This window comes from Mustela nigripes, chromosome 1 (genome assembly GCF_022355385.1).
Source record: "Mustela nigripes isolate SB6536 chromosome 1, MUSNIG.SB6536, whole genome shotgun sequence".
Classification (NCBI taxonomy): domain Eukaryota; kingdom Metazoa; phylum Chordata; class Mammalia; order Carnivora; family Mustelidae; genus Mustela; species Mustela nigripes.
In genome coordinates this window covers 85,580,884-85,593,762 of record NC_081557.1, presented here as the reverse complement: position 1 = coordinate 85,593,762, position 12,879 = coordinate 85,580,884, and the positions used below count along the sequence as shown (strand labels likewise).

Sequence of the window (12,879 nt, the reverse complement as noted above, 5' to 3'; positions counted from 1 at the left end):
CCTACAAATGAGACCTAAACATTCAGAAATAATGGAATGTTGGAATGTCTGCTTCCAAAGCTTCTTCAGGGACACTAGACAGGAGAGCAAGAAGTTCCCAGTATCCAGTTCATTTTGTTTCAGTGGGAGCAGCAAGGAGTTGCCAGTATCCTCCAGGAGGTTGAGGGCTATTGAAGAACCCCCGGTTTTTGTCAGAATTAGAATAATACCAGGATAAGTGGAAAGGAGTTAGTGGTTCCAGCTCTATATCTGGAGGAAAAATCGGCAGAAGTCAGGATGCCATTAACAGCAAAACAGACTTCTTCCCTTCCACTATAAGAGGGAATAATTTATTCACAATGAACACAACCAAAATTTCACTCACATAGAGAATAAAGATAAAGACAAATGTACTCTGTTATGGATTTTGTTCATGATCACGTATCAAGAGCAAAAAATATTTCCCAAAGGAAGAAAACTCAAGAGAGAAGTGACAAATGGCCAATTCAAATGCAACTTCTCCCTCCTTAATGTCACACCAGTAACATAGAAATACCTCTGCCAGTCGGGAGGTGTACCAAATACTTGTTAGTGCTTCACCCACATCCTCTCAGATCCTGTTCTCATTTTGATGCATGCCAGCTTTCAGTATGCCTTCACAAACTCCCAACAGCTAGCACCTGTTTTTATTTGCCTGAGAACACCACTCGGGATGACAGAGCCTGCTTCCCTTGCACAGGAGAGCTTACAGTGCCAGGAAAGTTACATCCTTGGAGTAGCCCTGAGCCCATGACTGATATGTACTGGGATATAAATACTCCAGATCCCTGACCCTGCTCAGAATGATTCGGAGGCATGTCACACAATATATTCAAAGACTCCCTGTAGGCTTGAGCCAGAATTGCCTGTTATCAGAGCTTGCTTGGTGTCACACATTTTCTTAGTCTTCCTCTATCTCACTTCCACGTTCTCAACCGAATTTACCTGGAAATGCTTCCTAACAAATCACTTTCATATGTTCCATCATCTCAGGGTCTTATGAGAAACCCAATCCAAGATGGAGGAGAAGGAAAGCAAATGAAGACTATGGGAGAAGATTGCCCACAAAGAAAGAGGGAGGAAAAAAAAACTGAGGAAAAATTAAAAATCATTACTTTTTAGAAGGAAAATGTTTACAATTCAAAATGCATTATGAAAAAATTGAAAATAAGATACACTTGAAATATGAGTGTATCTCCAACTCAAAGGAAAAACCTCAGAGTTTTCATGTCAGAAAACTAGGAACTAAGTAAATGGTTCAGCATGACTACTTTGCCAGAGAAGTTAATAGTGTAGCCCAGTGGCTGGTTCCTAGAGTATCAGTAGAAGCATCACCTGAGAACTTCTTAGGAATGAGATTTCTTGAGTCCTTCCCGAGACATACTGAATCGTGAAATTCTGTGGGTGGGGCCTGGAACCTGCAATTCAGCAAGCCCTCCAAGTGACTCAGATACATGCTTCAATTTGAGATCACTGCTATAGCTTCTGGTCCCAAGAGGTGGACTGTGATACAAGGATTTCCTTGATCCAAGGAAAAAGAAACAGATTTGCATCTGTGTCAGGAGAGAGGAAATGGAGCGTGATGGAAAGGATGAGTCTGTAAGAGGTGAAGATGGTCAGTCATAATGCTTATGTCTAGAAAACCTGCCAGCTTATAAAACAGGTGATGATAGAAAGGAGTTTGGTAAGGTGTGCAGCACAATGCAATTTGATGGTGTTGTGATCACAGAAAGACAGACTGACCATTACCACTGGACAGCCATGACACCACCAATATCTATTCCCAGTACAAAAAACAAGTACCAGCAGAGAGCAGACCAGAGTGATGCAGATCGCACAGTGACCCCAGGCCACAACTATTAAAACAGTAACTAACAACAAAGTTTCGGTGACTAAACAGCAGAAAAAGCAAAAGAGAAGAGTTGAATCTTGCATTTCAAATTAGTGATGATGTTCTTTTCTGGTATAAAGTTCATTATCACTTTAAGTGAAATGATGAAGGAATAGGAGAGGTCTAAGAGGGCAAGTTCATGAGGGTATTGAGGAGAAAATCCAGCCCCATTACAATGACCACACTCTAAGAATAAAAAGAACGTAGGATGGATTTCTTGTCCATTTGTGAAACAAAAAAAGTAGTCTCTGTCCCACAGCCCTGCTTTTCAGAGAGGTCATCTCTGATGGTAGCAGAGAAGAACCTCTTGCTAAGCCACACAGACTCCACAACTCAGAAATGAGAATTCTCATCACTATAACAGCAGAATGAATAGTCTTAACACAGGGAAGATGAGTACTGTAGGGATGCCTATCTCTTCCTAACTCTTTCTACGCTTATGAAAGCACAGTCTGAGGCCAGGCAATTAGTTAGGGGTCTAACATTCTCAGAATGGCAAAACTCTCATCTCATTATCTTTTCCAGTGAGATTATCTAGAAATCTTGAAAATTAAAAAAAAAAAAATCTAGAAATCTTGAAAGCTACCAAAGACTTGACTCTGTGTTATCAAATAAAATTGAAGCTTCCCCCAAAAGTCTTTAAACCTGTGCATGGAGAGAAAGAAGTAAATGCTGTATTACTGTTGGTTCTGTGGAAGCAGTAATGTGTCGTGCAGAGACAGCAGGGGAGAATAACACATAACCATGGTGACATTTTTCTAAAGATACCTCACTCTTGGAGGCCAAGAATCAGTACATGTTGTCTATTATTTTGGCTAAAGCAGAAGTTCACTATATGAATGATTCATACTTTTATTCAATAATTATTCCATAATTCCATAATTTGTGCATTTGAAAAAGAATATAGAAACCAAATTATACCCGTTGCTGTAAAAAGTTTCTTCTAAAACGTGTTAATTAAATGATGGTGCAATTTTTTCTACAATTTGCTTTCTTAAAAAATGTTGTATATTTTCTCAAGAGAATGACATGGGATGTAGTGGGATTTATTATCTTACATTCCTTGTTTCTGTCTCTTAGTTTTGTGTTTGAGTGTGTGTTTGTTTATGTGGTAAGGCTACTTAACATGAGCTCTGTAAATTCGTAAATGTACAATACAGTATAGTTAACTAGAGGTGCTAGTTAACTACAACAGATCTCTAAGTTATTCATCTTACGTAACTAAAACTTTCTATCCATTGAAAAATTGGAATGGACATAACACCTTCAAATTCAAGTCAGACAGAGTGACTCCTTCCTCCTGGTAGTCTCATGCTTAAATTTCAGGACAGTAATCAAGGCAGATAAGCAGGAGCTAAATCTAGGGTTCAAGGATGCCCTGAAAATCACACATGAAGTCCTCACTGACATGGAAAAGTCATATTTTGGGATACAAATGTATCTGAACAGGGTGTTACACTCTGAACTGGGGTACAAAAAAAGACATGGGTAGGAAATTGCATATATGACATACCAAAAATTGGCACTGAGTCTGTGAATATGAAGAAAAAGCACTGTTCACTCTTCTTAATTACGGACAGAAAAAGGGAAAGAGAAAAGGAGGGTCAAAGGAAATTTTTAAATAAATATTAAACAGGCTTGGATATATTCAGAAATAGAAGAGTTTGGGGACACCTGGGTGGCTCAGTCAGTTAAGTGTCTGACTTGATCTCAGCTCAGGTTTTGATCTTGGGGTTGTGAGTTCAACCCCATGTTGGGTCCACAATGGACATGGAGTCTACTTAAGAAAATAAAATAAGATAAAAAGAAGTAGAAGTGGGGCACCTGGGTGGCTCAGTGGGTTAAAGCCTCTGCCTTCAGCTCAGGTCATGATCCCGGGGTCCTGAGATTGAGCCCAGCATCGGGCTTTCTGCTCAGAGGGGAGCCTGCTTCCTCCTCTCTCTCTGCCTGCCTCTCTGCCTACCTGTGATCTGTCTGTCAAATAAATGAATAAATAATCTTTAAAAAAAAATACTTTCTTTAAAGAAAAATAAAGTAGAAGAGTCTGTAGAGGTGGAGATATTAAAGACCTAAAATGAAATTTTGAGAAAATAAAATCCCAAAGATGAAAAGTGGATAACAAAATTCAGTTTCCATTCATGCTTTTAAAATACTTATTTGAACATGGCATTTGGCTGCCTAACCAATTCAGCCTCCGACTCTCTGTTTGGCTCAGCTCATGATCTCAGCGTCCTGAGCACATTAGACTCCACGCTCAGCATGGAGTCCACTTGAGATTCTTTCCCGCTCCCTCTCCATTCCCCTCTGCTTCCCACCCCAAGTAAATAAATCAATAAAATCTTTAAAGTTCTTATTGACTCAAGGAATGATGAATAATTTCTTTTTTTTTTTTTTAAGTAAGCTTTACACCCGATGTGGGACTTGAACTTACCAACCTTGAGATCAAGAGTTGTATGCTCTACCAACTGAGTTAGCCAAGTGCTCCATTATGAATGTTCTTTAAGAAGATAAAATATATGAAATAAATATATAAAACACCAGCAATTTAATTTGAAAACTCTGGAGCATTCCTAATTAGAACCAGAAATAAATCTGAGATGCCACAGTTCTCACTATTACTTAACATTGTATTAAAGGTATTAGAAAATGCAGTTACAAATGGGAAAGGGATAAGAGGCATTAATAATCAGATGAAAACAAGGGTGCCTGGGTGGCTCAGTTGGTAAAGCAACTGCCTATGATTCAGGTCATGATCCTGGAGTCCTAGGATCAAGTCCCACATCAGGATTCCTGCTGAGTGAGGAGTTTGCTTCTCCCCCTAATCCTCCCCCCTCTCATGCTCTGTCCCTCATTCCCTCTCTTTCAAATAAATAAGTAAAATCTTAAAGAAAAAATAATCAGAAGAAAACAGGTAAAATCATCTCTATTTATAGAAGAGTTTACTACATTTTGCAAAACCTAAAAGAATCCATGGGAAAACTTCCATAAAAATAATAATTAGGGGCACCTGGGTGGCTCAGTAGGCTAAGCAGCTGCCTTCAGTTCAGGTCATGATCCTGGAGTCCTGGGATCAAGTCGAACATCAGGCTGCCTGCTCAGCAGGGAGTCTGCTTCTCCCTCCAACCCTCTCCCCTCTCATGCTCTCTCTCTCACTCTCATTCTCTCTCAAATAAATAAATAAAATATTTTAAAAAATAATAATAATTATTATTATATTACAAAGTATAAAATTAACATAGAATTCAATAGAATTCATATATGCAAATAATAATCAGAAGATATAATGAAACATAAAACTCTCATTACAGTAGAAAAATAAAATATAATAAAATTACCAACCAGAAATCTAATAAGAAATGTGCAAAACATAAACAAGAAAAATTGTGAAACACTCCTAAAAGATACTGAACTAAGAAGATATACCATACTTCCTTGAGATGGAAATCTCAAAATTCAAAGACGTCAATTCCTCCTAAGTTTGCTTATAAAAAGCTTAGGATGCAATCACTAAACATGCCATGAGGTTTGGGGTATTTTTTTGAAGCTAGATAGATTAGTTATAAACATTATGGTTAAAGATGAACAACCAGGAAAACCCTAAAAAAAAAGAATAACAATATGTGGGAAGTTATCTTCAAGATATGAAAACATTACAAAGCTCCTATAATTAAAACAGTGTGGTATTGACTTATGAATAGACTGGCAGACAAACAGAACAGAACAGAAAATACAGAAATAGCTCAAGTGCCTATGAAACTTGATATGTAATGAAGGCAACAGCTCAACTCAGCGGGGAAAAGATGGACTTTTTTTTATAAATTGTGATAGAACAACTGGATAGCCATATGGAAAAAGATAAATTTGGATCCATTCCTCACACCATATACTGGTACAGTTTGTAAAAAGATCAGACATCCAAGTGTAAAAAAAATGAAATCATACAAACATTTTGGAAAAAAAAAAAAGGAGTGAATTTCTTTATAACCTTTGAGGTTATAAAGGACAGAAGGACATTTCTAAGTATGACTAAAATACCAGATACAGTAAAAGATTAGTAACATTAATTTTTAAATTTTACATAATAAGGAAAGTCAAAAACCAAATCACAAAGGGGGGGGGGATATATGCAATTTATACCTCAAATGAAAAGCTAATGTGCCTAATTGAGATCAAAATCCAGCAGAAAAGTGAGGGAAAAGTGTGATGTAACACCAATAGCCATTAAATACATAAAAATATTACTAGAGTTTCTTATTATTAAAGAAATGCTAATTATAACTATACTTAAAAACTGTTCTTAGATTAAAAATTTGAAATTTCTAAGAGTATACTATGTTAGAGTAACAAAAGAAAGTAAGCACCCCCATTTATTGCTGAGGGAGAAAATAAATGTTAATTCTATCAAAAAGATTCACAGATTCAATATATTCAATATATCTGTGAATCTTTTTCAAGATTTCAAGATATCAAAATCGCAGCAGGTCATTTTGTAGGAATTTACAAGTTCATCCTAAAATTCATATGAAAACTCAAAGGACCTAAAATAGCCAAATACTTTTGAAAAAGGTGAATGAAGTTAGAGGACTTATACTGACTGATTTCAAGAACTATTATAAAGTTACAGTTAAAAAAAACTCTGGGGATGCCTGGGTGGCTCAGTTAGTTAAGTGGCTGCCTTCGGCTCAGGTCATGATCCCAGTGTCCTCAGATGGAGCCCCTCAGGGAACCTGCTTCTCCCTCTGCCTCTGCCTGCCACTCTGCCTGCCTGTGCTCGCTCTCTCCCTCTCTCTCTCTCTTTCTGACAAATAAATAAATAAATAAATAAATAAAATCTTTAAAAAAAAAAACAACTCTGTGGTATTGACATCAAGATAGATAGTAGACAAAGGGAACAGAAAATAAAAAACAGAAACAATTGATCTTTAACAAAGGTAAAAGAACAATCACTAGACAGTTATGTGCAAACACACACACACACACCCCAAAAAGCTATTTTGATCCATACTTCAACTGTATACAAAAATTAACTCAATATAGATTGTATACACAAACATAAAAACCTATAAAACTTCCAAAACATAGGAGAAAATCCATGTGATCTTTTTTTTAAGCAACAGATTCTTGGATACAACAACAAAACTACAGTTCATAAAAAAAAGTGATGAGTTGGACTTTTGAAAATTAAGATCTCTGTTAATAGAATGAAAAGATAAGCCATGGACTTTTTGAAAAATTCATATTCAGTAAAGGATTGAATTCAGAATATATAAAGACCCTTGAGCTCTCAGGAATAAGAAATAACCTACCTACTTTAAGAATTTTTTTATTTAAATTCCATTAAGTTAACATATAGTGTATTATTAGATTCAGAGGTAGAGTTTAATAATTCATCAGTTGCATATAACACCAAGTGCCCATTACATCAAGTGCCTTCCTTAATGCCCATCACCCAATTACCTCATCCCCTCACCCATCTCCCCTCCAGTAACCCTCAGTTTGTTTTCTATAGTTAAGAATCTCTTATGGTTTGCCTCACCCTCTCTTTTAATCTTATTTTATTTTTCCTTCCCTTCCCCTATGTTCATCTGTTTTGCTTCTTAAATTACACAAATGAGTAAAATTATATTATTTGTCTTTCTCTGACTGACTTATTTTGCTTAGTATAATACCTTCTAATTCCATCCACATCATTGCAAATGGCAAGATTTCATTATTTTGATGGCTGAGTAATATTCCGTTGTTTGTAGATACCACATCTTCTTTATCTATCCATGTGTCGACGGAAATCTCAGCTCCTTCCACAGTTTAGCTATTCTGGACATTGCTGCTGTAAACATGGGAGTGAAGGTGCTCTTTCTAATCACTATGTTTTTATCCTTTGGATAAATACCTAATAGTGCAATTGCTAGGTCATAGGATAGCTCTATTTTTAATGCCTTGAAGAAACTCACCTGTTTTCCAGAGTGGCTCACCAGTTTGCATTCCCACAATAGTGTAAGAAGTTTCCCCTTTCTCCATATCCTCACCAACATCTCTTGTTTCCTGACTTGTTAATTTTAGCCATTCTGACCAGTGTGAGGTGATATCTCATTATGGTTTTGATTTGTATTTCCCTGATGCCAAGTGATATGGAGCATTTTTTCATGTGTCTGTTAGCCATTTGTATGTCTTTTTTTTTTTTTAACGCCTTAATTGTTTTTTTTTTTTTTCAGTGTTCCAAGATTCATTGTTTATGCATCACACCCAGTGCTCCACACAATGTCTTCTTTGGAAAAATGTCTATTCATGTCTTCTGCCCTTTTCTTGACTGGATTATTTCGTTTTTGGGTGTTGAGTTTGGTAAGTACTTTATGTTTTGGATACTAGCCCTTTATCTGATAGGTCATTTGTAATCATCTTCTCCCATTCCATAGGTTGCCTTTTAGTTTTGTTGTTTTCATTGTTGTGCAAAACTTTTTATACGGATGAAGTCCCAATGGTTCATTTTTTGGTTTTGTTTCCTGTGCCTCTGGAGATGTGTCTAGCAAGATGTTGCTGCAGCCAAGGTCACAGAGGTTGTTGCTTGTGTTCTCCTCTAGGATTTTGACAGGTTCCTGTCTCACATTTGGGTCTTTCATCCATTTTGAATTTATTTTTCTGTGTGGTGTAAGAAAGTGGCCCAGTCTCATTCTTCTGCATGGGGCTGACCTACTTTAAAATAAGCAAATAGGTTGGATAAACATTTCACAGAAAAGATATATAGATGACAAATGATGCCCTGAAAAGATACTCAGCAACATTGCACCCAAAACCATAAGATACCTAGGAATAAACCTAACCAAAGAGGCACAGAATCTATACTCAGAAAACTATAAAGTACTCATGAAAGGAATTGAGGAAGACACAAAGAAATGGATAAATGTTCCATGCTCCTGGATTGGAAGAATAAATATTGTGAAAATGTCTATGCTACCTAAAGCAATCTACATATTTAATGCAATTCCTATCAAAGTACCATCCATCTTTTTCAAAGAAATGGAACAAATAATTCTAAAATTTATATGGAACCAGAAAAGACCTCGAATAGCCAAAGGGATATTGAAAAAGAAAGCCAAAGTTGGTGGCATCACAATTCCGGACTTCAAGCTCTATTACAAAGCTGTCATCATCAAGACAGCATGGTACTGGCACAAAAACAGACACCTAGATCAATGGAACAGAATAGAGAGCCCAGAAATAGACCCTCAACTCTACAGTCAACTAATCTTCGACAAAGCAGGAAAGAATGTCCAATGGAAAAAAGACAGCCTCTTCAATAAATGGTGCTGGGAAAATTGGACAGCTACATGCAGAAAAATGAAATTGGACCATTTCCTTACACCACACACAAAAATAGACTCAAAATGGATGAAGGACCTCAATGTGCGAAAGGAATCCATCAAAATCCTTGAGGAGAACACAGGCAGCAACCTCTTTGACCTCAGCCGCAGCAACATCTTCCTAGGAACAACGCCAAAGGCAAGGGAAGCAAGGGCAAAAATGAACTATTGGGATTTCATCAAGATCAAAAGCTTTTGCACAGCAAAGGAAACAGTTAACAAAATCAAAAGACAACTGACAGAATGGGAGAAGATATTTGCAAACGACATAGCAGATAAAGGACTAGTGTCCAGAATCTATAAAGAACTTAGCAAACTCAACACCCAAAGAACAAATAATCCAATCAAGAAATGGGCAGAAGACATGAACAGACATTTCTGCAAAGAAGACATCCAGATGGCCAACAGACACATGAAAAAGTGTTCCATATCACTCGGCATCAGGGAAATACAAATCAAAACCACAATGAGATATCACCTCACACCAGTTAGAATGGCTAAAATAAACAAGTCAGGAAATGACAGATGCTGGTGAGGATGCGGAGAAAGGGGAACCCTCCTACACTGTTGGTGGGAATGCAAGCTGGTGCAGCCACTCTGGAAAACAGCATGGAGGTTCCTCAAAATGTTGAAAATAGAACTGCCCTATGACCCAGCAATTGCACTATTGGGTATTTACCCTAAAGATACAAACGTAGTGATCCAAAGGGGCACATGCACCCGAATGTTTATAGCAGCAATGTCCACAATAGCCAAACTATGGAAAGAACCTAGGTGTCCATCAACAGATGAATGGATCAAGAAGATGTGGTATATATACACAATGGAATACTATGCAGCCATCAAAAGAAATGAAATCTTGCCATTTGCGACAACATGGATGGAACTAGAGCATATCATGCTTAGTGAAATAAGTCAAGCAGAGAAAGACAACTATCATATGATCTCCCTGATATGAGGAAGTCGTGATGCAACATGGGGGCTTAAGTGGGTAGGAGAAGAATCAATGAAACAAGATGGGATTGGGAGGGAGACAAACCATAAGTGACTCTTAATCTCACAAAACAAACTGAGGGTTGCTGGGGGGAGGGGATTTGGAAGAAGGGGGTGGGATTATGGACATTGGGGAAGGTATGTGCTTTGGTGAGGGCTGTAAAGTGTGTAAACCTGGTGATTCACAGACCTGTACCCCTGGGGATAAAAATATATGTTTATAAAAAATTAAAAATTAAAAAAAAAAGAAATAAAATATTTACAAAACCCCCCCAAAAAATATATATATAATGCGAGCAACATATGTAATTCTCAAACTTCTAATAGACACATTAAAAAACTAAACAGAAAATTTCATTTTAATAATACATTTTATTAAACATAATAGATCCAAAATTTATTTCTACATATTATCAACATAAAAAGTTGCCAGCAAGATAGCTTACATTATTTTTCATATTAATCCTTCAAAGACCCAGTGTGTATTTCACAATTATATTCCTGACTTGCTGTGTGTCTTAGGTTCAATGTTCAGTGCCATTCACAGCTAGTGACTGCCATATTGGATAGTGCCAATTATCTTGGACTACAGCCAAGGTAACCCTTGAAATAAGACTCCAAATTCTTTCTGTTAGTCTTTAAATAACATATGACACCTCCACCACACACCTTTACACCCCATAAAATTAAATTTCTGTCCTCTGGAAGTTCTAATTCACTAAACTATGTCTGTAGGGCTCCACCCACCAAGTCATTGGACACCATACTTGCCTCTCTGAAATCTAACATACTTTCCAATTACACACTATAAAATTCATCAAACACTGATCTTGTCATTTTGCCAAGACCAACTCAACAAAATTTTTCACCTCCTACTCTCTTGCAAAATGTGATATATTAAAATTATCCTGTGAAAAGTGCATGAAATTACTGTGAATATATTCATAACTTAAATGTGCTAGGTCAACCAACATGCAAAATGAAATCTTCCAAGAAAGAACTGAGGAAAAAAAACATGGCATAGGGGAAAACAAACTGGATTGGGATTCAAGCAAGGTTTTCAGTCCCAGCTCTGGCACCAGGTAGTTTTATGTTCCTGGGCAACATATGAATGTTTCTGACTCTGCAAAGTGTGATGTTTTATATAAAGGCACTGGATCAAATGATTCCTAAGCCCCATTCAATGTTGAATACTCTAAAATTATACCAATTATTTTTCGTAAAATACAGAAAAAAGAATTGGGGGATTTATGTAGGGGAGAATCAGTCCATTTGGTAAAGAAAGTTAAAATTTCCTCTGGCATATAGTTTAGAAAAAAGTACTGGAGCTTGGATTCCTCGTTTTCAAAAAAAGTCAGAATAATAATAAGTAATAATAATAAAAACACTACAATATTGAGATCTTTTATCTCAATTTCTAATATTTTTTCAAGAGAAAGTTAATCTGCCCAAGGTATTCCTCAGGGAAAATTTGACATCCTTATTCCTCAGACTATAGATTAATGGGTTGAACATTGGCACAACAATGGTGTAGAACAAGGAAGACAATTTCCCCTGGTCAAGGGGCAAAATAGAAGGTGGTTTGAGGTACATAAAGGCTCCGGATCCAAAGAAGAGAGAAACAGCAATTATGTGAGAACTGCAAGTACTGAAGGCTTTAGACCTGCCTTCAATGGAGCTAATATGGAAAATGCTGGAAATAATGAAACCATAAGAGGTAAAAATGGCAACAACGGGCACCCCAATGCCAATGGTCACAACAATAAAGACCACCAGCAAATTTATATACGAGCTATTGCAGGAGAGCTCAAGGAAGGGAAGGATGTCACACATATAGTGATTGACAAGGTTGTCAGCACAGAAGGTCAAAAATAATATATTTCCTGTATGGGCCACAGCCCCAAACACCCCCATCCCATAAACACCCAACAAAAGGAGGAAACACACCTGAGGAGACATGGTGACTGTGTACAGCAGTGGTTTACAGATGGCGACATAACGGTCATATGCCATCGCCGACAAGATGTAGGATTCAGAAAAGACAAAGAAGCAGAAAAAAAAAAACTGAGTCATACACCCTGCATAGGAAATGGTATTTCTCTTTGAGACAAAACCCATGAGCATTTTAGGGGTGAGAGTAGTGGAATAACTAAAATCTATGAAGGACAAGTTGAGGAGGAAAAAGTACATGGGAATATGAAGGTGAGAATTCAGCCCAATCAGGGTTATCAGGCCCAGGTTCCCCACCACCGTGACCACATAGAAACCTAGAAACAGGAAGAAGAGGGGCATCTGGAGTTCTGGCTCATCTGTTAAGCCTGCAAGGACAAACTCTGTCACAGTGGAGGCGTTATCTGCAGCCATTGTCCTCTAGGAGGGTCTGTAAGGGAAAAAGAAACAAGTCACTGAGACAGAGACAGGGCTACACACCACAGAAGCGCAGGGAGTGACATAAGAAGACGAGGATAGCAACATTTACTGAGTACCAGCTATGGGATAGGCGCTGTTCTAAATGCTGTGTGGCATTGTGAGTATCCCCATTTCACAGATGACGACCCTGGACCCAAGTGACTTGCACCAGTCCTGGTGCAGCTAAGTTACAGTAGAAGGTGAACTTGG

General features: G+C 37.5%; 1 protein-coding gene across 1 annotated transcript; it reads right to left on the bottom strand.

The window, feature by feature from the left end:
* Positions 1-11,688: 11,688 nt before the first annotated feature.
* On the bottom strand, positions 11,689-12,633 carry LOC132012355 (olfactory receptor 8B12-like). The gene has a single exon (XM_059392271.1). The coding sequence runs from the start codon at positions 12,622-12,624 to the stop codon at positions 11,689-11,691; it is 936 nt and encodes a 311-aa protein (XP_059248254.1). The 5' UTR covers positions 12,625-12,633.
* Positions 12,634-12,879: the final 246 nt, after the last annotated feature.

What these genes read in the sequence shown, in the direction of transcription:
- LOC132012355 (XM_059392271.1), bottom strand. Translation starts at nt 12,624, where the DNA reads ATGGCTGCAGATAACGCCTCCACTGTGACAGAGTTTGTCCTTGCAGGC.